Source organism: Mus musculus, chromosome 17 (genome assembly GCF_000001635.26).
Source record: "Mus musculus strain C57BL/6J chromosome 17, GRCm38.p6 C57BL/6J".
In the NCBI taxonomy this organism is placed as follows: Eukaryota; Metazoa; Chordata; class Mammalia; order Rodentia; family Muridae; genus Mus; species Mus musculus.
This window is the reverse complement of record NC_000083.6, coordinates 86,110,489-86,136,809: the sequence shown is the minus strand read 5'-3', so window position 1 is coordinate 86,136,809 and position 26,321 is coordinate 86,110,489. Positions and strand designations below refer to the sequence as shown.

At 42.2% G+C, this 26,321-nt stretch overlaps 1 protein-coding gene across 6 annotated transcripts in view; it reads left to right on the top strand.

The window, feature by feature from the left end:
* Srbd1 (S1 RNA binding domain 1) overlaps window positions 1-26,321 on the top strand; it is a 160,552-nt gene that overhangs the window by 8,407 nt on the left and 125,824 nt on the right. For 5 of the 6 annotated variants that reach the window (XR_385394.3, XM_011246728.1, NM_030133.3 and 2 more), the window contains exons 4-10: window positions 275-646; window positions 6,530-6,696; window positions 8,977-9,094; window positions 10,561-10,699; window positions 16,064-16,160; window positions 16,761-16,896; window positions 21,514-21,617. Coding sequence is in view for 5 of the 6 variants with exons in the window: in XM_011246728.1 (XP_011245030.1) it covers window positions 275-646; window positions 6,530-6,696; window positions 8,977-9,094; window positions 10,561-10,699; window positions 16,064-16,160; window positions 16,761-16,896; window positions 21,514-21,617 (1,133 nt within the window). In the remaining variant the exon portion in view is untranslated. Of the gene's footprint in view, window positions 1-274; window positions 647-6,529; window positions 6,697-8,976; window positions 9,095-10,560; window positions 10,700-16,062; window positions 16,161-16,555; window positions 16,657-16,760; window positions 16,897-21,513; window positions 21,618-26,321 lie in introns of those variants that run through there. The other variant, XM_011246731.3, reaches the window with a different exon arrangement.

Here is a 26,321-nt window from a genome sequence, read left to right as displayed (position 1 = left end):
CATGCTCCTTTACCCACTCATCTCCGACCCCCCGACCCCCCTCCCCCGGCCCGACCCTCCCCCCCCCCCAAGCTCCCTGTGTGCCTTGGATGGTTATGTAAATGTGCTCCTATAGTGTGTAACTTTGGGATGGGGCTGTCTCAACTTAACGTGGTTCCTTTGAGATTCATTTAAGTTGTTGCATGTGTTGATAATTTGTTCTTTTTCACTTCAGAGCAGCATACCAGGGCTTCTAATTTTGAAATTCTCATGCTTTCTCTTTGTGGCTTTATAGAACAGCCCGGTGGCTATTGTTGATGCAGATTTGGAAGAGAAAAGCCACAAGTTGCAGACGACAAAGACTCTTAAAACTGCAGCAAAAAAGCAAAAAAAACCAGTTCCGAGGGCCAAAAAAAGGTTGAAAGTTGATGAGGAAACCAGCCAGGCCAGCCCCTTGGAGGGTGGAGGCAGTAATGTGGAGACCCCCTCAACAAGCGCCTGTGGAAATGTGTGCAAGAAGGAGGAGAGCGAGGACAGCTTCACGTTTGGGCAGTCCCCGGTAAAGAGGATCAGGACTGAGTCATGTCCTCAGGGGAGGCCGGCCAGGGTTCCCGACGGTGTCAGCGACATTAAAGAGGAGGTAGAAATGAACTGGGACGTAGTACAGGTGAGTACAGCCTCGTGTCACCTGTGTGCTTTGAGTCCTGGAGTGTCGAGTTCACTGTGCTCACCAGGGGGCGTGCTGGCAGTTTGGAATTTTCCGTTTGCCAGTGATTTCTGGAATCAAGCTTTGACATCTGTTTCTTTTCTTGGCTATACTATTTGTAGTTTGGCTTATCATCATCAGCTCTTTTCTGCTGGTGTGAGCTGTCCCATCAGTTAAGAAAGGTGGTTGTTTCTGTATATCACAGTGTAGATATTTCACACCAACAGATGGGGCCCTTAAAGGCTCACTGCTACATTTTAATTTTGAGTGCGGATTGTTTTCTCCATACATGATTAGGTCATTGGCTATTCGTGCATCAAGTATATTAGGAATAAGACCCAGGAATGTTTCGAAGACAAATTCTTTAAGAATTATAACTTGATCTCTCCCAGCTTTCCATTCCTGTCCCTCTGCCTACCCACCTTTATAGCTGCATGGGGTGTGACAGAGGAGACTAGCAGGCTGGAGACTAGCAGGCTGGAGACTAGCAGGCTGGCCATGAGCATCGAGCCTTAACTTCGTGTGCTCCAACACATTCTGGGCCATTTCAGGCTACACCCGGGTGACTTTCTGACCTACCTGTCCTCTCCTTTGCTATAAATTGCTGCTGTAGAGCCCAGGACTTCTGGGGGTTCTAAGACTGGGACTCTGTGATATCTTTGTTGTTCAGAGGGCCTTGTTTTAGGCCGTGCTGCTTTTTCTGTTACCTAGAGCTTGTCACCAGTAGTTTTTGAGTTGTTATGTTTCTTCTCTTTGGCACGCTAAAGAATCTAGAATGCTGTCTTATAGCGCTCTCTTGTTTGTTTTTTATTTTGTTTTTTTTTTTTAAGCAGAGAGTCATTGAGAAACAGTTTAAATTGTAGTGAGAGTTCTAGAATTTTGGTTTCTTTAAAAAACATAGAGCTACCAGGTGTGGGGATGTAGGGCTGCTTCCTACTCTCTGCAACAGCTGACTGATTTGCCTCATGCTCTAGCCAAGGCGTGATTTTTGCTAGCTGTAGATAGTTTCTGCAATCATGTGACATTTGGAATTCTGGGAACTTTTCAGAGAGTATATAAATGATAGAGCCCTGATAAGTGAAGTTGGGGTCGGTTGGTCTAGGGTGGTTGGTTGTGATTTGTTAGTAGCCATGCTCAAAGAAGAAACAAAAGGAAAGAAAATAGATACAGGGATCTCTTTCTCTCTCTCTCCCTCTCTCCCTCTCTCTCTGCCCCTCTGTACTTCTTTCTCTCTCATCACTAGTGATAGGAGGTGAGAAAAAGGATGATAAAAAGAACCCACACGGTTCAAAGACCAGTCACAGTAAACAGCTATCTGTCTTCCTTTGCTTCATTCCTTCAGGTCTAGGAGGCGCTGCTTTCACAGATCAGGCAGGCCACAGACCGCCCACACTCTTCAGATTCTCTTTAACCTTCACCCTTGGCTCAGAGCTCCAGGGTGGGCATGCGTCAGCTCCCTTGCCTTGCCCTTTATTAGTGCTGCGACACTAAGGTGGCTCCACCTCTGGCTGCTGGCTGTATACAGGAGGAATAGAGGAGTTTCAAAGTTTGAAACCCTCTGAGCTTCCAGACATCATCCGTTTTTCATAGTGCAGGGCTGCCTTCTCTGGGCATTTTGCTTTATGCTTTGTCCCCTACTCTTTGTCATGGACAAAAAGAGGAATATAGCCCAACCCTAGAATTTTTCTCCAGATTACAAGGGATACAAGGGAAAAAAAAACCTTTCTTTTTAAAAATAATGTTACATTTGTTTAGTAGAGTGTGTGTGTGTGTGTGTGTGTGTGTGTGTGTGTGTGTATGAGGGCAGGGGGAGGGGAGTTCTGTGAGAGTCGTGTGAGTCAGCTACCTAAAACAGTGTCCTTCAGGGTTGAGCTTTTGATGAGATCATGTGTCTTTAAGGTAGTATGGCAAGAGACAGCTGTGAAGAATGTAAAGTTATGAATCTTGGTGAAGACTGGGCTCAGAGTTGTTTGTTTACAGGTCTGTAAATGCTGAAAGGTAATAATCTTTGCCGTTTATTTATGAACTAGGCTCCAGATCACACGTTAGTATTTATATTTATTATTATGGCACATTTGAAGAAGTAACTGGGTAATATAAAAAATTAGTTATAGTCAGCAAAGTAGACAGAAGCATTCTTGTTTTCATAATAGGAGCATAATAGGATCCTATAGGCTGGCTCCTTCCCATGGCCCTGCTAGCCCCTGCCTTGGTCTTCTGGTCTTCTGTTGAGGTTAGCTTTTCAGGGGTCTCATCATCTGTGTGAAGAGGGCAAACTGCAACTGCATAGCCTATGCTTGTTTACACTTTACCATGAACATAGTTTGTGTGTAATTCCTGACCAGCAGCTGAGGATGCTCTTCAGCGGAAGCAATGTATCCATTTTCATCTGTCTCCCAGACTGTGAATTTATGGTTGCTATGGGAAGTTTGTCTTGGTTAAAGCCCCTGATGTCCCACGTAAGTTTGTTAGTAAAAACTGAAAAGCAAGCAGCACAGTCAGTTGGGATTAAACCGTGCTGAAGTTGTGATTGCTGTGATATGGTTTCTTATTTTAAGGGTGAGCCTGGGCAGGTGCAGTGGCTTTGTGGGTCTAAGTAACCTTTCCTAAATTAGGGAGAAAAGCAAGCAGAGCCTTTTTGTTAGCTCTTCCCCTTTGTTTCGAGAGACAGTAAGAGACGACGTAGGTGAAACAGCTAAGCCCAGGAAGGCAGAAGTCGGAACGAAGTGGAAAGGGAGCCAGTGTCTGAGCTGGCAGCCTCACTGCCGCTCTGCACTAAGTGTAGATGTAGCCTGTTTGCTCTGGGAGACATGAACTAGATTAAAATGTTTTTAATTTATTTTTTAGTTATTATAACCTAGTTGGTAGAGTTGTTAGAGGCTTTAAGCCATCAGCAAACTTTGATGTGTTACAGATATATGTGCAATTGCCCAGGATGTTCAGAAGTGTAACTAGACAGCTTCTGGGCTGTGAACAACAGCATCCCCTTCATACCTCTTTCAGTCCTCCCTTTCCTCTTCTCTCACCTCTTTTCTGATTTCTGGCAGTGTATATTGTCCCCACTTATGTCTTTACATAAGCATTTTACGTGACATAGTGACATAATCAATTCTTTGGGCCAGGTGGTAGACAGAGTCAGCAACTTTTCAGAAAGGAGCTGCTTAGGTGGCTGGCTTGGGGTTGATTCTGACAGAACAGAAAATTCTCTTCAATTTATTAGCGAGTCATTGAACTTGAGGTTAGCTCTTTTAAAAGTGCAGATGTTGCTGGGTGATTAAAGCGGCAGTGGATTTGCTGATGCCCAGATGTTTTCTTTCTCACTGAGCAGAGGGGAGTTTCCCCTCTAAGAGATCACTGGGACACTGGGGACAAGAAGGCGTCTTTCTGGATGTTTCTAACAGCTAGAGGGCAGTGTGCAGACACTCTGTCCTGCCTGTGTTCAGGAGAGAGGAGACAGTTTAAGTACTTTGTACTTTTGCCTGATAAATCTTTTGCTTTGCTTAGAAATTGCATTTTTGAAGAGGTAATACGGCTAGTGGGACTTGGGGCAGTGTACTTCTTGAGCTCAAGTGTTCGTGTGTAGAAAATGAGAATATTAGTTTCTATCTCACATAATTTTTTTTAAAAGATTTATTTATTTATTATATGTAAGTACACTGTAGCTGTCTTCAGACACACCAGAAGAGGGCGTCAGATCTTGTTACGGATGGTTGTGAGCCACCATGTGGTTGCTGGGACTTGAACACTGGACCTTTGGAAGAGCAGTCGGGTACTCTTACCCACTGAGCCATCTCACCAGCCCTATCTCACATAATTTAAATGAGTCAATGCTAAATCATAAATCACAAAGCAGTAGTTCTCTACAAAGTAAAAGTCAACATTAAAATTGTTATGGCATTTCTCCCTAGGGCCCCTCCCTCCCTCTCTGTGCAGTTCTTTCTTTCTTTCCCTTAGTAAATGCATGTCTGCTTTACTGAAGTCAATGAATTCCCTTAAGTAAAGGGAACACTGTAGAGTAAAGACTGAGTCTCCCGCTCTGCCTTTCCATGTTCTCTAGGGTTGCTCGCTGCTGTTCTGCTGGGTTTGCCCCGTTTCTCTAAGACAGGATAGGCAGGTGTTAGATGTTAGGTGGGGCCTGATAGAGTGCATTCTCATCAGGGCTGTAGCTGCTGCTTATGCTGCTGCTCTGAGGATGTAGACTGAACTGCTGGTGTAACCCACAGAGCTCATGCACTCTCGAGGTGCAGCGTGTACCAGTTGATGCAGCAGCAGCACTGGAGCAGCGGGAGGTCAGATTTTGACTGACTTCTTTCCCAGTTAGCTTTCTGGAAAGAGAGTTGGTATTTATTTATTGATTGATTATCTGTGCTGCCGAGACTTACACCCAGGGCCTTGTGTATACTCAGCAGACACTTTACCTCTGAGCTGCTCCTCATCCCTGGGACCTGTAAAACATGTCCTGATTATCACTGCGCTAGCATGACCTAAGCTTCAGAGAGTACGTGAGGAAGTCCAGATTAGCAAGGAAAGATGCATAGACTGGGGCAGTATGCCTAGGGGTTTGGGTTTTGTTTCTTTGTTTGTTTTTTGTTTTTTTCAAGACAGGGTTTCTTTATGTAGCCCTGGCTGTCCTGGAACTCACTCTTGTAGACCAGGCTGGCCTCGAACTCAGAAATCCGCCTGCCTCTGCCTCCCAAGTGCTGGATTTAAAGGTGTGCGCCATCACGCCTGGCTTGCCTAGGGTTTTGGAAAAAGACATAGAAAGAAAGGAAAAGTTATGCTTTCAGAACTGGAAAAATGCTTAGCAGGGAAGGTCTGCAAGTTAGTCCATCAGGGTCGGGGCTTTCAAGAGGGGTAAGTATGTTGTCTTACTAAGGAGATCATTATTCCTCCATCTCTTCCCATGTTTTCAGGTGTTCCAGCTTTCCTAGGGATTTGGGGGGCAGATTCCTGCCAGATGATTGACAGGGCCAGTTGAGTTAGCTTCCCTCAGAAGAAGAACAGTAACAGAAGTATGGTCTAATCTTTGGAGCAGATGAAAATATCCTATCTCCCAGGGCCAGAGGTATTCTGTTCTTTTAGCCAGGAGGCCTAAGGAGGGAAAGTTGTATGCCAGGTAAATGGAAGGTGGCTCCAATACCAGCCCTCAATTGCTTCCAATACTGCTAACTTTTATTTATGACTAACAGAGTTTGGATTCCAGGTGTCATGGCATATTAGCGATGGTTTTGACCAATTAAATTACATGATCTAGTATACATTTTGAAAGGAATATTCATAGTGCTCCTTATGGAAATAGGAATAGATGAGATTGGAGCATCTGCAAGGAGGATAGCTAAAGGCCTCAGTGGTGTAGGCTAGAACGAGGCTTGCTGTGGGGATGGGAGAATGGAAGAGAGTAAAGACATATTTTGTAATTGGAGTAGATCAGACTTGAGAATTGGAGGTGGATGGCTTTTTTAGTTTGAGTTACTATTTGAATAGGTAATGCATGAGGAGAGTGGAGGATGAGTTTGACAGGAACCTCACTTTACAAATGCAGGGTTGAGATAACCATTAGTTGTCTGGGAGACTGTCCTAAATAATTGTCTGTGGGTCTGGTGGTAATGTGGAGAAGAGCCAAGCCTGGAGAGAGTTTAGCCATTTACTGCATCTGTTGTTTTGAAACAATTCTATCTGATATTTTGGCCCAATTTTCTTAATCAGTTGATGATGATAATTTTCGATAGGATATTATTTCATAGCCCAGGCTGGCTTCAGACTCATGGTAGTCCTCCTGTTTCAGCCTTCAAAGTGTTGGGATTATAGGCATCAGTATTTTGAATCATGTATCTTTCTTTGCAGGTTTTATCTGAGAGAACTAATATTGAACCTTGGGTTTGTGCCAACATCATACGCCTCTTTAATGATGACAACACAATCCCCTTCATTGTACGCTATCGAAAAGAGCTCATTAATAACCTTGATGCTGATTTCTTAAGAGAAGTTCGTCAAACCCTAGATGAGCTACGGTAAGAAACCTGAGCGGGGATGGATGTCATGTAGGAAACAAGCTGTGGGCTCTTGACATGAAACAAAGACACGAATGAGTGGCTGTTTGCATAGTTCTGGTGCTTTGTGTCTTTTCATTGCTGTCATCTGAGTGCCGTCCTCTTCTGCCAGAGAGAGTCAGGTCTGTCTGCTATATTAGGGTATGGCCTCCTTCTGCTACATGCTTAACTTGACCATGTATCTATAGGTCTTGACCATCTTTTTTTTTTTTTTTTTTTCATTGAAATAGTTAGATATAATGGCAGAATCAGGACTGCCAACAGTAAACTAAAAATGTTGGTCTAAGTCTTCCACAGCTTGCATAAGCTTGTATAACATTGTCCTCTTGCTGCTCAATAGTCCCCAGATGGAGAGTTCATGCCAGTATAGATAGTCTTCAACATACAGTGGAGTGACTTAGTTTTGCACCTTCATGATAGTCAAGTCCACAAGCATTTAAACTCTACTTTGAATATTTTGAGGTTTTGTTTTGGTTTTTGTTTGTTTTTTGTTATTTTGAGACAGGGTTTCTCTGTGTAGCCCTGGCTGTCCTGGAACTCACTTTGTAGACCAGGCTGGCCTCGAACTCAGAAATCTGCCTGCCTCTGCCTCCCGAGTGCTGGGATTAAAGGTGTGTGCCACCACTGCCCTGTGAATATTTTTGAGTTTTATTTTTTGAATATTTTGAGTTTTTATTTTATTATGAGTTTGAGTTTTATGGGCAAGCAGGATGCTATACGACTCTTATACTGCTCCTGGTCAGCCATGTGATCATGAAGGAAATGATACCATACTGTACTCTCGGTGATTTTAGCTTGGTTTCTTCTCTTATTGCTGTGATAAATGATCCAACAAAAGCAACTTAAGGGAGAAAGAACTTACTTTGCTTTCAATTCCAGGTTATTGCCCATTATTGTAGGGAAATCAAAGCAGCAGAGACTTGAAGTAGAGAGCCTTGGATTAATGTATACATACTCCTCCTTAATACATGTATGAATGTATACATAATCCTCCTTCATGTTACCTGTATCAGTGCCATTGCTGGGCAGATTTTGTAAATAAGAACAGGTGATGAGATAAGATGGCACGGATGACACAGACAGCAGGATTGCACACTCATAAGGAAAAATAATTGTTGAAAGCTAGAACTGCTGTGCCCGCCTGCCCCTCCTCTTGCCCAGCTGTGCACTGACTCATCTGCATTGATTCCTAGAATCATGTGTTCTCTATGGAACCCTAGATCTTTGTCAAGAGAGAATAGTATTCAGAAGCCAGTCCCGTGTGCTGAGTGGGCTTATCCTGAGCCGCCTTGCTGCAGAGTCAGTGAGTGCAGTAGAGGTCAGATGCTTCCTGGTGGGCAATCTTGGATATCAGTGCTCAGGATGGAAGGTAAAAGATGAGCTGGGTGCCTTGGGCTAGAGAGTAAGAGGGACAAGTCAAAAGCTCTCACCACTTAGTTTGAAAGGGTTACTTCTGGCCAAGCCCGTGATAATTTGGGCATTAAAATATGTCACAGTGGTGGATTATAACCACTAAGCAAAAATAAGAAACCAAAGTCTATGGTGATAGGAGTAAATCAGTGCATACGTCGGAAGCTTATTGAGGAATGAGCATCTTAAAGGCTCCCTCCACAAAACACGCGCTAGTTACAAGGGAGGAAGTGCTGATGTCAGAAACCAGTGTCACTTCCTCAAGTGGTGATACTGTTCTCTCAGTAACAGGCTGCCCCGGAATCATTTGCCTCTCAGTGAGGTGCAGTAAGAAGAGCAGTGTCACTAGCTTGAGATCCCCACCAGTAGGCCCCAGGTTTAACTGTAAGGAAACATTTCCTGGGAGGCCAGACTTGAAGACATGACAAAGTAACTGGTAGGAAGCCTTTCAAAGTACTGAGACTTTGAAAATCTAGGAACACCTGGAGCATTGCTTCAGCCAGAGAGACTGCATCTGACAGCTACCCATCTTCTGGAGAGAATCCACAGAGGTTGTTGCCAGCACTGTTAATCAGGTCTGTGAGGGAGAAGACAGTGATAGATCAGCGTTAACTACTTGATCCTGATGGCTTTATTGTAGTTTATAGATTATTCTTTCTTGGAAATCCATACTAATGTTTTTGGGGTGAATTTACTGTCAAATGAGTCAAAAATAAAACAGTTTAGAGTTCCCTTTTCTTTTCCCTGCAATGTTTTTGTAAGTGTGAGCTAGCCTTGAGAAGAAATGTTGGACATAGAGACTGTATATATTATGTAAGTTTTTAATTTCAGGGATGTTGCCAAGAAGGTTCATAGTAGAATCCAGAAAATTAAGAAGGAGGGGAAAATGTCGGAGTGCTTGCTGCAAGCCTTGTTGAACTGTAAAACGTTCGAGGAACTAGAGCATGTGGTAAGGAACTGCATCTCTCAGTGGGATGCCTGAGTGCTTATGATTTGCGGTCTCTTTTTATCACTGAGGAAGACTAAGATGGAAAAAGCTAAGCCACTAGCCACTGTTAATTAATTCCCTGGTGATTTTATCTTTTAATCAATACATATTTCCTGGATGCCTTTTTGTGTGTGCTAGGAACTTGGGTTTGCACATATGGGCATTGTAGTCAATAGTCCTTGCCCCCTAGGAATTTCCAGTTAAGGAAGGAAGAAGAGTAGATTATTCAAGTGTGAAGTGCAGGGGAGATGGCAGAACTGGAGACCTACACATGAATGTCTTCAGCCTGTAACTAAAACAGTTGGCACTCTGGTTATTTGTTGGTTTGACGTCTTTGTACTCCACCAGCAATAGGTAGAAAACATGTCTGTATTGAGTAGGTGCATACTTTTAAAATTACCCTCCCCTAAATAATATAACCTAAGAAGCGTTCACATGCCACTTCCATTGTCTTTATTGTAAGTGATCTAGAGATGATTTGTTTATAGGAAGCAGTGCATGGGTTGTATGGAAGCACCAGTCTATTTTCTATAAGGGACTTGGTATTCACAGAAGCCAGCAGCCCCTTATGGATTCTTTGATAGGCTTATGTTAGAAGCTATGAGACTGGGAGAATTCACTTTAGGAGGGGATTATGGACTAGCAGGTCAGTATGACCACTGGGAAACAGCAACTTTTGAAATAAAAGTCAGAATCTGGAGTACATGTTGAAAAAAATCATCAGAGAACTCTGAGGAGACTCTGGAGCTGACATAAGTGGATCAGGAGGAAGGAGGTTGTGACTGAGGTGATGAATAGCAGTTGTAGCAGGGGGTTTGGGCAAGATCCGGACTGAAAATCATTATCATTAGGGAAGTGCTGTGGACCTTCAACATAATACTTCAGCAGGCTATGTGGGAAGAGAAGCCAGCAGGCCAGCAGGTGGAAGAGTTGAGGAGGGAGGGGGGGAGGAAGAGGGAGAGGGAGAAGGAAAGAGAAGAGGAGTAGGAAGAGCAAGAGGGAGAAGGAGAAGGAGAGAGAAGAAGAAGAAGAAGAAGAAGAAAAAGAAGAAGAAGAAGAAGAAGAAGAAGAAGAAGAAGAAGAAGAAGAAGAAGAAGAAGAAGAAGAAGAAGAAGAAGAGAAGTATTGTATGAAACAACTTTGACTTTAACGGGGGCTTGCTTGTTTGAGGACCTTGGAGTTGAGATGATGAGTTTTAGAGATGAGTAAATGCCAGTGGAGAATGAACTGAGCACATAGAAAATGGTGAAGATAAAGCCGTAACACAAAGCACCCCTGTAGTCTGATAGAGTTCATCTCTGAGGGGACAGGACAATCCAGAGAAAGATGCTTATGGTATTTTCAGTATGTCCTAGTCCTGTGTCCCTGTTTTGATTTTGACTTTGCAAAACAGACTCCTGTGATATATTCTCTGCCTTTTTTCCTAGTCTGCTCCATATAAAATGGGGAGCAAGGGCACGAAAGCCCAGAGAGCAAAACAGTTGGGGCTAGAAGGAGCAGCGTGGACCCTGCTGGAGAACCCGGGGCAGCTCAACCTGCTGTCTTACATCAAGCCTGATGTTAAAGGTACTGGCTTCCAGAAGAGGGCAGCCTGCTGCTGCTCTGCTTTTAGATGCACATGCCTCCACTCATTACCTACACTCAGCCTGTCTTCACCAGTGGTTGTACAAATGTCTGTCAACAGCAGATGAAGAACAGATGACTCGAACAAACAGGTCCTGGCCAATCTCCTGCTTCCGGTGACTTCCCCAATCTCTGCTGTTTCTCTTTCTTCATTTACACATGTCTCTTAAGACCTGTGTTCACAACATGTACTTCCCAGTTCCTACTTGGGCTTTCTTAATGCCATCTTCAGTAAATAGAAGGTCTCAGGGTGTTTTTATTAACTTATTAATCTTTTAAGATAATTGATGTTTTTACTTTTAAATGAAATCCCTCTATACCCCAAGGTTATAAAAATTCTTCTATTATCTTTCAAAGCTTTTATTTTATTTCTGCCTTTTAAAAACCCTATAACTTAGATTTTCTCTTCAAAAAGAATCTCAATACTTCTGGCATACACAAAGAACAAATTGGCTTCTGCTCTTAACACTTTTTCCTATGTAATAAGGGGGCTTTTTCTAAAATTTGCTCCCAAATGTATTCTGTCCTTTGTGTGAGAGAGAATGAGACAGGGCACAGGAGAAAGGTTTAAAAGATTATTATTCTCTGGAGCCTTACTCTTTAGCCTGGACTTGAACTTGCAGTTTTCTTGCCTCATCTTTAAGCTTATTTCTCAAAAAACCATTGATTCTTTTATGTTTTAGTAACTGTATATATTAATATAGACATTGTCTAGATATACAAGCATTATTTAATGAATTTTAATGAATTTAATGAAGTTTAATGAATTTTGTAGTCAGACAACATTGACCTGAAGTCAAATTAATATGACTGTCATTTCACACAGCTGCCTTTTCTTCTTTGGTGGTAAGAGCACCTGTGTTACTCTCTTAACAAATCCCAGTATGCTGTGTAACGGGCTGTAGTCCTCATCTGCACATTAGATGCCCTGGCTTTGTAGCCCATCCAGCTATAGGTCAGCTCCAACTTAAACCCGTGTTTCTCCATCCCTGTTGGATTTTTTTGACTTTCTGTTGATTCTGCAAACTGGGAGATGTACTTATCAACAGCGGTCAGTCTGTGATAACAAAATCCATGCTGTGTATTTAACTATGGAGAAATATGGTGCACTAGACATATTCTAGCCAGTTGAATTTGTGTTTTTAAAAAATGAGTATTCATATCTGTAAACTGCAAACTATCTGTTCACAGACATACATTTTAATATGTTTGGGAAAGGACAGTAATGTAAAGAGTTATTTGAAGTTAGAGATGGATTGAAATGAATACAATCCATATTTGCTTAGTTTTTAATACTTATTTATAGTTATATGTTCAGTGATTTAGAGCATTTAAGTTTTTATTTTGATTGTTATACTATGGTCTATTCAGTTGCAGCCTTACAAAGTTCATTTATCTTCTTTCTTGGCAGTGTTCTGGGGACTGGACCCAGAGTCCTTCCTGTGCATGCATTTCCTTCAGCAGATCTGTATTGCTTTTGCAGAAAGCATTTCATATTTTAATGACAGATGAGCCTTAGTAGCCTTGAGATTCACTGCTGGGGCTGGGGACTGTGTGTGTCTGCTGTGGAGACTAGCTGCAGGGAGGTGTGCTGCCTGTTGTTCCTTATGGCTGAGTCTTTGGCTTCCATTTCCTGTCTTCTTTGGTACAGTGGTCTCCTTGGTTCCTAGGTATACTACATTCCTCCTACACAGGTCTCGATGCTTGTATCTCCTAAAAAGGTCTTTCCTCTGACAAGCTCATCCAGATACCCTGTGATTATATCTACCCCATGTCCCCTCACTCCTCTGACAGGCTTATCCATATATCCTGTGATTATATCTACCCCATGTCCCCTCACTCCTCTGGGAACCCTCAACATGGCTCTCCTAAAACCCACTGTCTTAGTCAGGGTTTCTATTCCTGCACAAACATTATGACCAAGAAGCAAGTTGGGGAGGAAAGGGTTTATTCAGCTTACACTTCCATGCTGCTGTTCATCACCAAAGGAAGTCAGGACTGGAACTCAAGCAGGTCAGGAAGCAGGAGCCATGGAGGGATGTTCCTTACTAGCTTTCCTCCTCTGGCTTGCTCAGCCTGCTCTCTTATAGAATCCAAGACAGCCAGCCCAGAGATGGTCCCACCCACAAGGGGCCTTTTCCCCTTGATCACTAATTGAGAAAATGCCTTACAGTTGTATCTCATGGAGGAATTTCCTCAACTGAAGCTCCTTTCTCTGTGGTAACTACAGCTGTGTCAAGTTGACACAAAACTAGCCAGTACACCCACCATCATTCCTCATGTCTCCTTTGGGTGTTGTTTTTTGTTATTATTTTTGTTTTGTGTGTGTGTGTCTCACTGTGTCCATTACTGCTGCCTGCTGGAATACTGACTGGCCTTCTTGTCTTGAGCTTGTGTGGGTAACTACAGTTGCAGGGAATTCATGAGTGCAGTGGCCATGACTTGTCCCCCACACAGCATTTCACAGAACTCCTCTTTGACTTCTCTCTCTCTCATGCTCTTTCCACACCTTTCTCTGTTCTCTGAAGTCTGTGGATAGATAATGCAGGGCCTACTCACTCTCAGCACTTGTATTAGCTATGCGTCTCTACGAGCTTTAGCCCACTGCAAAAGATACTTCTCTAGAGGGCCATGGTTGAAAGCAGCACTGGTCTACGGTGTAAACATAAATCCTGACCATCCCCCTTCTGATGGTCACATGTGGTGACACAGGATACATGGTGGTTGACAGCAGGCTTTGACACTTCAGGTCATGTGACTAACACAGACCCAGCAGGTTTTTATGGTTCCTACAGACACAGCAGGACTTAGTCTGGACTTCACTCACTTGTTGATTCTCATCACAAATACAGAGAATTATGGTGAATTCCAGTTAACTGTGTACTGTGTGTCAGGACTTTTCTGAACAAAAGCAACTTCTAGGAGAAAGAGTTTATTTTAGCATACAGTTCCAGAGGCGTGGGAGTCCATCCTGACAGAGAGGTGTGGCAGGAGCAGGCATGGCCTCAGCAGCAGCCAGCCCTAAGTGTGAAGCACAGAGCAGACTGACTGTAGGGTGAGGCTTTGAACTCCCAGCACTTGTCCCAGTGGGTGGCCTTTCAGCAAGGCACTCACTGGGCACCAAGCATTCAAATGCCTGAGCCTATGGGGGGCATTTCTCTTCTGACTACCACATGCTGCTTTTAAAACTTTGAGATGTTTCTTCTTTCTCATTTCCCTTCACTTTTTGTGCTTTACACATACACGTGATCACTTTGAATTCTATTACTGTGGGAGTTTTCTAAAGAAGTATTTTCATCATTCCCATCATTCTTCCTAGAAATATTTTAGAAACCAGACACATATATATATATTTTTCTTCAGTAGAAGACATTTCTTGCTCACTACACACTAAGAATTTGACCGGAATGAAAACCTATTCTGTACCAGGGATGGGCTTTGCCTGGGGCCTGGGCATCCCCGTACTGAGGAGGGAGGGCCTGAGGGCTCTGTGCTGTGAGGAGGCCTACGTCCCGAGAGAGTATAAAGAGACATTGGAGTGTCAGTGTCCCTCGACAGGCACAGCTGTTACTGCAGAGCATTTCCAGCTCTGTCACTATGGAGATCTTATTATCGGCTTCTCTGCTTTGGTTTTCCTTCTCTCTTGATTTTACAGAAGTACTTACTTTGCAGGCTGTAGTAAGCCTGAAAGAGCAACTAGGAGTGGAGCTTTTTCAGACATGTGGACATCTTCTGGTTGTTCTGGCTAGAGCACGCAGCCATGCACTATGAGAAAAGGCTACCCAAGTGACTGGTCATTTCTTCCTCCTGCTGAGACCCACTACCACAAGGAGAGGCAACTCAGGCAGTGACTCTCCCAAGCAGAGGTTTTAAAAAGCTTTGTCACAATCATCTGTGATGCTCCTGTCATCAAAGCATCTGCATTTTGACCAAGGGCAGCCCTTAGACGAGTGTAATTTTAATTATAAACATTCACTGAGTGTATAAGACTTTCAAATGGTGTTCTCCAGTGTGCTGAGGGTTTCCAAAGTCCCTTTGTTGTAGCAAACTTGTACTTTTTGTTCACCGCTTTCAGTAATGGTTTTCATTGTAAGCCACTTTTACTACTGAGTTCTGAGCCTGCTGTTGTAATGTCTCCTGCGATGATGCTCTGAGGTGCTTGGGGCGCCAGGTGTTAGTGCAGAGTGAATAGTTTTCTTAGCTCGTGACCCATCTAGTAGCTCATGGATACATACTGTAGATATTTTAAATCTTTAACATATGCAGGTTTCTATTTGTAAAAGTAGTTTGTCACTGAAAGTTTTCTCAGAGAAATTCTTTTAAAATGTAAATAGAATTTCTATTGATTTCAATCCCTATTTCTTTAAAATAGAGTACTGTTTCAGTAGTTACCAGAAGTTATTATAACACACCAAGTATTTATAGCTTTATTTATTATGCCCAAAGAAGTCTGTTGCACTGTTCTCGCTGGTTTTGTACCTTTTACTCATGGAAACTGTGTTCATGTAAAGATATACATATGACACTCAGAGATTCTGTAGTTAAAGCCTTGATGTAAATCAGCAAAAGCAGAATGCAGATAGAACACTGCAGATGAGAGAAATGAAAGAGCACCAGGCAGGTGCGCTCTGTGAGCGCATGAGACGATAGATACCACGGCCGTGCTGGGGCAGAGTCAGGGCTGCAAACTGCCAGTGGGGAGTGCTTTACATTTTACAGATTTATATAAAGAGGATAGAAAAAGCTTTCTATTTCATGTACCGTCTGTAGATGGTTTCATCAAGATGAATGTCTAGTGTTACCTTTGAGATTTTATGGGTCACTGAGAACGTGGTAATGTCTCATGCTCAAATAGCAATATTAATGAAATCACTTGAAAGGGCAAAATTTTATGTTCCATAAAATTACATATCTTGGGAAATGATTGATTCAGACTTGGTTCTTACAGCATTTAATCTTTGTAACCACATCTGGGAGATAAAGATTACTCCATATTTATGGGAAACTGAGACAGGGAAGGCAAATAACCTGTTCTAGGTCCCAGGATTGTTAAGTGGTGGGGCCAAGAGTTGACCAGATGAGCCCAAAGCTGCATTTCACCATTTCCTGGCCTGTTAGGAAAGGGCAGCAGCATTGCTTCTGGACATCATTTCTATGGACATGGAAGCAAGTCACTCCCATGATGCCTTTCTCTCCTAAGTCTGTTAATGTAAGAATTTATGAACTGGAATTTAGTTTAATATGTTTAATTATAGGCCTTACAGTCAATCTCACATCTGCTTCTGGTCCCCCTCTACCCTTCTAAAGGCCTTTCTGAGCTCAACGATATCGAAACAGGAGTACAACATATTTTAGCAGACATGATTGCTAAAGACAAAGATACGCTTGACTTTATTCGGGGCTTGTAAGTAACTTTTCTTTTAGCTTTCTTCTTTGTGGGACTTATGCTATTAAGTGTTGTTAGTGCTAAACCAGTGTTTATTTAAAATTTGGTTTTCAGGCTTTTTTTTTTTTTTGTAGTACAATTCTTTGATCAAACAACTGAACCCTAATATTTAAAATAGTTAAAGATGTTTTAGTTGGATTCTAAGCAGGGTGCCTGGAGCTCTGCCTTCTTGACCTGCTTAGAGAAGGGTGACCGGATGATTGGTCTGATTACCATCTATCATTTCAGCCTCCTGTGAGGGTAGATACTACCTGATCTCAGCTGTTTTGGATGGTTTATGTTGATATATAAATTGATCTTCAGAGTATACGCTAGTATGGTTGCTTGTTTTGAGACAGGATTTCTCTGTGTAGTCCTAGAAGCCCTGGAACGTACCGTGTAGATCATGCTGTCCCAAACTCAAAAGTTTCCCTGTGCTGAGATTAAAGGTGATGGGCATCATTAGCCAAATTTGGTAATAGCTTAAGTTATTTTTATCCTTTTTATATAAATTTGTAAAATGTAAAGCACTCGTAAATAAATGCTTGTTTCTTTTTTAATATTTGTGTATTTGACCAGGTGTAAACATAGATACATTTGTATCCAGTCATCTCTTGCAAAAGTATCCTCAAAAAAAGTAAATGAGAAGGAAGTTGATAAGTTTCAGCTTTACCAGAATTTCTCCTGCAACATAAGGACCATCCACCATCACCAGGTAAGAAGGCCCTGCATGCTGACAGTGACAGTGGTGACACTTTAGTAAGAACCTAAGCCAGTTGACTAGTCTGTATAAAATTTGTAAAATGTTGTCATAGTTCCCTGATTTCCCAAATGGAGAACTGAAGTCCCAGAAGAGTTACTGACACTTAAAAATTTAACAGAGCTGACAGTGTGATAGCCCACATGACTTGCTTTTGGCTGATGACATGTTAGACCCTGCTTCCATTGCGCTTAGGTGTGAACACAGACCGTTCCCAAGACAACAGTAGTCCATTTTAGAGTAGAGTAGGTATGGTCTCATTTGGTTTTATGAACCATAGCCATTGTATGTCAGCCTTCTAATTTCCTCTTTCAGGTTATCTACCTAAGTATATATTTACGTCTTTTACTAAATGTTTTCATAGGCTGTGCACTGTGCAGCATGAGATTTAACTAGCCCAGAAGCAGGAGAGGTGTTACAAATGACTGTCACAAAGCTCTGGCTTTCTGTTTGCAAAGTAGTTGTCATAACCAGTTTTCATTATTTCTTTACATGGCTATGAGCCATGGGTTAGTGTCTTTTATTCCAGCCTTAACAACACTAATATTTCATGTGAAGCAGGTCTGATAGAAACAGGCTCCCATAGATTTTATTCTGCTTCAGAGTCATAACTCATTTTCTTTTAAAAACTTCTTTTGTAGTAAAATGTTCACAGTACAAAATGTACATTGTTTACCACATGCATGATATATAGTGATTCACAGTTGTGCACCTGCTATCCCCAAAATATCCCAAAATATGAATACTGTTTTTTTTTCTCTTTTTTTTTATTTTTGTTGTTTTTGTTTGTTGCTCTTTTTTTTTTTTTCTTTTTTGTCTTTGGGTTCTCCTTCTCTTCCCTTCCCTTTTCTTTTTCTTCTTCTTTTTCTTTTTCTTTTTCTTTTCTTTTCTTTCTTTCTTCCTTTTTTTTTTTTTTTTTTGAGGAAATTTGATGCCAGTCAAATTCTGTGTTCTATGAATGCTAATGATGTCCCGTGTTGTTTCATTTATTCTTTCTATTGGTTTTATGGTTCTTTTGGGTAGTTTGGCAAGGTAGTGGTTTGGATTAGGAGACAGCAAGTGTTCTCCCAACATGAAAGTCCTCACTAATCATTTTAAAATGTATTTTTCTCTATCTACATTTTACAGCTGTGAAGAGAGCCTAATGAAACTTGTTAGAATTCTTTACCTTTTGTGTAATAATTACTAAAATGCAACTTTAAAAAAATATGGTTACATAAACATGAAACTTACCCACTTCTCATTGTAATATGACATGAAGAGTCTTCATTCATTCCACAAATACCTCTTGAGTATTTATGATGTGTTCGGTTTGATGTATTGAGATGACATAGCCACTGCCCTTGAAGATTTGAAATAATTCACTATTTTTTAAAAGACTTTAAATTTTTATTTTTATGTGTATAAATGTTTTGTTGGTGTGAAGGTTTGTATATGCTTGGCCCAGGGAGTGGCACTGTTGGAAGGTGTAGCCTTGTTGGAGTAGGTGTGGCCTTGTTGGAGTAGGTGTGGCTTTAAGACCCTCATCCTAGCTGCCTGAAGGCCCATAGTCTCATAGCAGCCTTCAAATGAAGATGTAGAGCTCTCAGCTCCCTCCTGTACCAAGCCTGCCATGCTCTCACCTTGATGATAATGGACTGAACCTCTGAACCTGTAAGCCAGCCCCAATTAAATGTTGTCCTTTATAAGACTTGCCTTGGTCATGGTGTCTGATCACAGCAGCAAAACCCTAACTAAGACAGTCTGCACATATGTATATGCACCACTTGCCTTGCCTGGTGCCCACAGAGGCCAGAGGAAGGCACAAGATTCTTTGCAACTAGAGTTTGATGGTTATGAGCCTCCATGTCGGTGCTGGGACCCAAACTCTGGTCTTCTGTAAGAGCTATAAGTGATTTCTAGGCCCCTCCCCTACCACATTTCCTTATTATGTCTAAAGTTGCTTATGGTAATTCTTTGTGCACTAGATTTGTCATAGGTGATGAAATAGATAATTTCAGTAAATTTTAAAAGTTTAGGCACAAGGGAGCTGTATTTACCTAGTTATACACTACAAATATAAGATACTAAAACAGTAATTTGTAATACTATCCGCAGTTGAGGGTTGAGGGTGTAGTTCTGGTAAGGGGTTGTAGTGAGTATAGGAGGCCCTCGCTTTCAGTCCTCAGTAACACACACACACACACAGAGGGTATAAAATTAGATGACAAGATCATTTCTGCAAAATGAATTTTAGTAAATTTATATAGTCAATGGAACATTTTTTAGATATACTGTGTATGTGTCTATGTCTGTCTGTCTGTCTGTCTGTCTGTATTTCTCTCTGTGAGAGAGAGAGAGAGAGAGAGAGAGAGAGAGAGAGAGAGAGAGAAAGAGAGAGAGAGAGAGAATTTAAATAGTATTTTATGTTACACATGTCATATCTGAGTACTTGAATTTAAGAAAAATGGAGTGATTGGATTTAAACTTGTGATTGATCCAGGCTTCTCAAGCCTGACAAAATAGAGTGGTTTAGAATGTTTCTTTGAAAATTACTCCTGTGTTTTAAGAGCTTTTTAGGTTTGTGTGTGCCAGAGGGGTACTGCTGGGTAGCAGATAGCTTTCTAGCCATCAAGCAAACACATGAGAATGCATGGACACATTCCCTAAAACCCACTGATACACTGGATTATGTCAATTGACTAAAAGAGCTCATGATCACCTCATCTAGTGTGTGGTAGTGTGTAGGATTATGGGTCTTCCACCTGCCTCAGCTAGAGCTGGCTCAGGGGTTCTCGGGCCTTCAACAAGGCTGGGGCTGTCTGGTTCTCAGGCTCTTGGGTGACCAAGAGCCACTGGAAGCTGAGCTGAGAATGAAGTTGGGGCCCACAGGCTGAATCTAGCCTGGGGCTGGGAGGAAAATGGAAGGAGCCTCAGCTAGTCCCGTGGGGGAGTCCTTGGCTTGTCAGTGGTAGTGGGCTTGAGCTTGGCTTGGTTATGGTTGGGAGCACAGAGAGGCCTTCTAAGGGAGACTAGATGGCATAGACAAAGGCCTTCTCTGTGGCTTCCCATGGTGGATCCAGATGAAAGGAGGCAGTCCATGGTTTTAAGGCATTTATTGTCATGGTGGAAAGTGAATCAGTAAAATCATACCCCACTTCTCAGGGTGAGTCTGAAATTAAATACATTTTATAGGCATAAATGCCTGGGAAGGAAAGCTTATTGACTAAGCCTTCCAGGCCTCTAGGTACCTTATTAAAATGGAGATCTGTCTTGAGCCTACCTGACCACAGGTCACATCCTCTACATGTGGAGGGGCTTGGGGTGTTGCCCTTAGATAAATCTATTGGGGGTGTGGCTAGTGACAGGGGCTGGTGCCTGGAAACAGGCAAAGCATCTACCATCCCTTCAGGGTCTTCTGGTCTTTGAACCTTAGCTCAACTGGGGACCAATCTACCTTTCATGGTCCCACAGTAGTGAACTCTGCTTTTCGTCTTCTATGTAACTGTGTGAGCATATGAACCTCAGTAGATAGATGGACTTTGTGACAAGAGGCTCTGGGGAAGCACCGCTGGTCACTGTTGTCTGCCAGGTTCTCTGATCCACCTCCCCTTGGCTTTGTTCTTTTGCAGATTAGTCCTTAGTGAGGTCCTGACTCTACCCCTCAGCCTTTGCACCCTTTCAGAAGACCTCACTTGCACCCTTGTTCTTGTCTGTTGGCCCACTGATCCACTTCCTATGCTGTTTTCAGTCTTTTTTCCTTGCTGTTACTCTCTGTAGTAATATTATCTACTGTATCCTACTACATAGCTCTAGCTTCAGTTTTTGCCTCAAGCTCTGATTTCTCGTGTATGAAAGAAGTACCTTCAGCTCTGAGTTGTTGAGTGTTTTGTTCAGGAAGGGCTGCTAGTGTTATAAGATGTTTCTGAGTCTAGTGAGGTGATCATGAGCTCTTTTAGTCAATTGACATAGTTCAGTGTATCAATGGATTTTAGAGAGTGTGTGCATGCATTCTCGTGTGTTTGCTTGATGATGGCAGTAGACTCCCTTGGAGCTAGAGTCAGAGGCAGCTGTGAGCTGCCTGACATGGGTGTTGGGAACCCAACTCTAGACCTAAAAGAGTAGCAAATGCTCTTAACCCCTGAGCCGTCTCTCTAGCTTCTCATCTTAGTTTTTAAAAATAAGGCCTCTCACAGAACATGAAGCTGATGGATTTGGCTAGGCTGGCTGACCAGTAAGCTCTAGGATGCTGCCAGTCTTTGCTGCCCTGGTGCTGTCATTACAGGCACAAGCCTCCATCCCCTGCCTCTATGTAGGTGTGGGGGGTCCTAACTTAGGTTCTCACGCTCCTGTGGTACTGTGGTAAACACTTTTCTAACTGACCATTTCCCCAGCCCCGTTAGAATTTTCTTTGTGAGAAAGACGTGTAACTTGAAGAAAGTATAAACAAATTGTTTTTAATACATTCCTTTGTAAATAATAAAACAATCCTGTTCTTGGCTAGAGAGGTGCTTGATTTGTTTCATAAATATGAACTCCTTAAGTTTATCATTGCTTTATTGACTATCGGTCTTTGTCATATGTTTCTGTCAGATTCTGGCCATTAACCGAGGAGAGAATTTGAAGATCCTGACCGTCAAAGTCAACATTTCTGATGGAGTAAAGAACGAATTCTGTCGATGGTGTATACAGAACAGGTCTGCTTATTGGCTGTCCATAAAATTTGCTTTCTAAAATACCAACTAATGTATAAGATATATTATGTTAAAAAGCCAGTGACAATATTATTTTCTTTTTACATTAGAAACTTAAGTATGGGGTAGAGAAATTGCGCAGTCATTGATGGCACTTGTCTGAGTTTGATCCCTAGTAGGAGATTACCAACTCCCAAAAGTTACATTTTACTGTCTAATAAGTTAATATTTAAAAAAATTAGTATGCTTCAGACATAGACTTAAATAGAAAATGTCTGTGAAGGGGATAAGAGATTATTAATGATGACTGTCTGTGAGGAGAGGGCATTTACTTCAGTGTAGTCATGTGCTTTATAAACTGGCTATTGACAAATCATGTATATGGTTGTGGTTTTATGATTATTATGGATTTGAAAAATCCTTTTGCTTTTTAAGCACAAAGCTAAAGGAGCAGGAAGAGAGAAGGTAACTGCAAGAAAAGAAAAAGAACTCCCGAGAGAGTTCACAGTTGAATGGTGACGTAGAAGTTTAAGCAAACCCTAGTGGGCTTTTCAGGAAGTCTGAAAGCCTGGACCCCAGCTCCAAAAGGCTTTATGCTTTCTGTATAATTATTATTTTTATTTTTAACTAATATTTTATTTGATGATAATTTTATAGAATTTATTTTGATTATATCCACCCATTATTATCTTCCTTTAGTTTCCCCTAGTGTTCCCTACTCCATTTCCTTCCCAATTCCATTACTTCCTTTTTCTGTTATTGTTATTAGTAACCCTCTGAGCCAAATTTGTGCTTCTTATATGAACATGGGTGTGGGACCATTCACTGGTGTATGGACAGCCTACCAGCGACATCCTTAAAGGAGAGTGACTACCTCCCCCTTACAACATCAACCTCCAGTAGCTTCGCCAAGGTTGGGGACCATCCTCCTTTCATGCTAGGGTTGTGGCTGGCTAGATTCTGTGCAGTGATCACAGCGATGAGAGCTGATGTGCATCAACCATGGCATGTCTAGAAGTCAGCATCTCCCAGTTCCCCGGCTCCCAGCTTTACTCCTCTCTGCCCGCTTTGCTGCGATCTTCCCTGATCCTTGAGTGGGGGTGAGAAGTCAACAGAGTTGATTCACCTGTAGCTGAGCGCTCGTAGCCACTGCAACAAAGTTTTTCTGACAAAAGTTAGGAGCAACACCTGAGTGAAAGGCAGTTTAGAAGGCAGTTTAACATCATAGCTGTTTAATGTAACAGTATTAGGCTCTTCTCCGAAGTTTGTGGCCACCTTAGTCTTAGATTTTTGATGCAGACATGAAAGATTTTGCTGTGTTGTGTTTTCCTTTTTATTTGGTGCTAGAAATCTTTTTATTTACCGTTTTGATTTCTTGTATTTTGATTTCAGCTATTCAGTAATATGTTGTTTAGTCTTTAGGAGTCTGTATCCTTTCTGCAGTTTCTATTGCTGTTGATAGGTAACTTGATTTGATTGTGGTCAGGTGGAATACGGTTACTTCGGTTTTCCTGTGTTAGAGAATTGGCTTTGCTCTGCTTAGCAGGGCCAGTTTTGGATCATATCTACTGCAGTAGAGAGTTATTTAGACAGAATCAAGTATGGAGGCAAGAGATGATGGTAGTTTAGACTCAGGAGCTAATGGTGGGAAGTTGTAAGTACAATTGAACACTCTGCAGGGGCAGAATTTAGACAATATCTGATTAAATGACTGATAGATTGGCTGGGCCAAAGAGTTGACACATTTGTATGACTTGAACAAGCTAGAAGATGACACTCTTTACTGTCACAAAATAAAAATGTTGCATACTATATAATTATGGTATGAATGGGTTAACTGAAATCTTGTTATTAAGTTAATTACACTAGCAAGGATTGACTGTGTATTAAAAGTGATATGTAGGTCTAGCCCAGCAGTGGAACAGTCCCTCAGTTGGACATGTGTTTCTTGTTCACAAAGATAGGGATGAAGAGGACCCTGAGCTTGTCAGACACTGTGAGAGTCCAGTAATCCAAGTTTCTGTGTTCTTTAAATAAGAACATGTGTGAGGGAATGCTTTTAGCGCATCCAACTCATGACTTGGATTGTTTGGCAGCAGGTCCATTTTGAATTTGCAGTGTTGTGGAGTTGAATTCTAGTGTCTGAACTGTATTGCTGTTTTTCATATAGAAACAAGTTTAAGGGAAACTGTCTCCTGTAGCCAGTTGTGTAAGTGTAGAGCCATGAAGGCTAGCTGAAGAGAGCTTGCCATTGTCTTACCTAGGAGAAGTAAGAAAAACATATTTCTTTGCCAGAGTGAAGGCTATTTCTCTATACAATGGCTCAACAAAGAATTTTCTTGTCAAAAATATGCAGTTTGGGGCATGGGTCTTTTCAGTTATTGCCAGTCTTTCCTGCCTCGACCTTACAGTATTAAAAGTTTGTTTGTCTGTTTAAGATTTTATTTATTTATTATATGTAAGTACACTGTAGTTGTCTTCAGATGCACCAGAAGAGGGCATCAGATCTCATTATAGATGGTTGTGAGCCACCATGTGGTTGCTGGGATTTGAACTCAGGACCTCTGGAAGAACAGTCAGTGCTCTTAACTGCTGAGCCATCTCTCCAGTCCCCAGTATTTGAAGTTTTATGATTCCTGTTTTCATTATATACTTTATTGAATGAATCTCTTATAGGGAGTATTTTGTGTTGTGAAATTTGGGGTTAGTGAAGACATAAAGGTTTTTCAGAGGTATGTACCTGTTGTGTCACAAGAAGTTACATTGAAATGCATCCTATAATCAAGCATATTGCATTGTCTAAGGATGCCATAAGGGATATGACTGAGTTCCCCGAGCGATTTCAGAACCTTACTTTGCTAAGTGCTGTAACTAGGTCCCAGGAAGACAGTAAAGGGGCAGAATTGTTGCAGAAGGAGTTAAAAGGAGTTTGTACAGTGCTTGGAATATGCATAGCTGTTCTCTGCAGGACTGAGCCTGGTGAGCTGAGCACGTGTAAACAATGTGATGCGTATCTATAATATAAACACACCCACAGTTTCTTCACAGGGAGAAGAGCACAGTGCTCTAAGCTACCGGAGCATCTTATGGCTTAAAAGTTACGCCAGGGGGTGCAGTTTTAAGAGGACAGATAATAATTTCTAGCTTTTTTGAAAACAGTGGTGAAACTTTGGAGCTTAAAGGGAAACCATTCTAGTAGACATCAGACATTGGATGTATACTTTAAAAAGACACCACTCCATTAGACTTTTTGTGTCTAAGCACTGTTTTCCTGGCTTATGGTTGTCTTATGACCAGAACTATGTTCTTCCAATCAGCCAGCCTCCATTGTGTGACATATGAGACCCTTCATGAGCTGGGCACTGCCATATTTTTAGTCTTGTCTTTCTGAATTGATGTTGCCACTTGGATGCCCCAGCATTATGAACCTGTGTGTATATAGCTAAAGCAGCTGCGTGGCTCAGATCTTGCTGCTAGCTCGTACACTGCACTGCTCTCATCCATGCTTTGGGTGGTTTATGTGTTCATCTTTTTAGATTTCAGGGGTTTTGGGTTTTGGTTTTGGTTTATATTGAACATGTGTTTATTTTATTTTGAGACAGGATCCCATGTAGTCCAGGGGCCTCACTGTAACTGAGACTGCCCTTGAGCTAATCTTCTTGCCTCAAAGCTCACTTGTGTTGAGATAGCAAGTCTATACCACCAGGCCTCGATAAAACATTTGTCTCCTTGAAAGCAGTATGCTGCACTTGGTATCACAGTGACCAAAACATTCAGCAGGAACAACTGAAGAGAGGAGTGGCTTATTGTCAATCCATCAGGACAGAACCATTTCATATGATGGCCAGGGAGCAGTAGCTAGTCTCATAGCCTCAGACAAGGATGTGGTGAGAGTAGGCAAGGAGCATGGGAAGGTGCAAAGGTCCTGAGTCTACCACGTGACCCCTTTCTCCAGCCAGGCCCCATTTCCCAAAGGTCCCACACCCTGCAAAGTAGTGTGCAAAGTGGGGAAGCAAAAGTGCTTGATGTCTAAGTGTATTGGGAGCCTTCTAGGTTTAATAACATGGGACTTGCGTGTCTGATTCTAGCCCACTTCCTTCTCACCTCTCCTGAAGGGAGGACTGTAGGGAGTGAAGGAGAGTTGGGTGGAAAGAAGGATGTTGCATATGTCTTGTTTGAACTGGAAACCAAACCTATCTATTGCTGACCTAACACCCTTCGGGAGGGATTCGGTTATTTGCCTTTATGTGATCTTTAATGTGTGTCTGCTGAGGTTCATGTGCATCCTAGGTTGTGGAGAGGCGCTCATCTCAGGAGCATCAGCTTTATTAAAAACCGTCCATGCTTTGTTAATGGAAGAAGGCTTTGAAAGGCAAGGGCACACATGCTGGGTGTGAATGGAAACCTGGAGCCTCTGGGCTGGGGCTGTTCCTGATAGCTCATCTTGTCTTTTTTCTTTTTCCTTTCCCCCCTCCCCTCCCCTCCCCTCCCCTCCCCTCCTCTCCTCTCCCCTTCCCTCCTCTCCCCTCCCCTATCTTCTCCAGTATCTAGCTGGTTCTGTTCAGCTTGCTTACATGCTGCTGGGCAGGCAGTGTGGCCCAGGCAGGAGGTCAGTTTCCAAAACGGCGCCAAGACGCTGGAGATGCTCTTCCTTGCTTGTAGAATGGGTTAACTTTGGTTTTATGGCTTAAAGCTAAAGTAACTAAG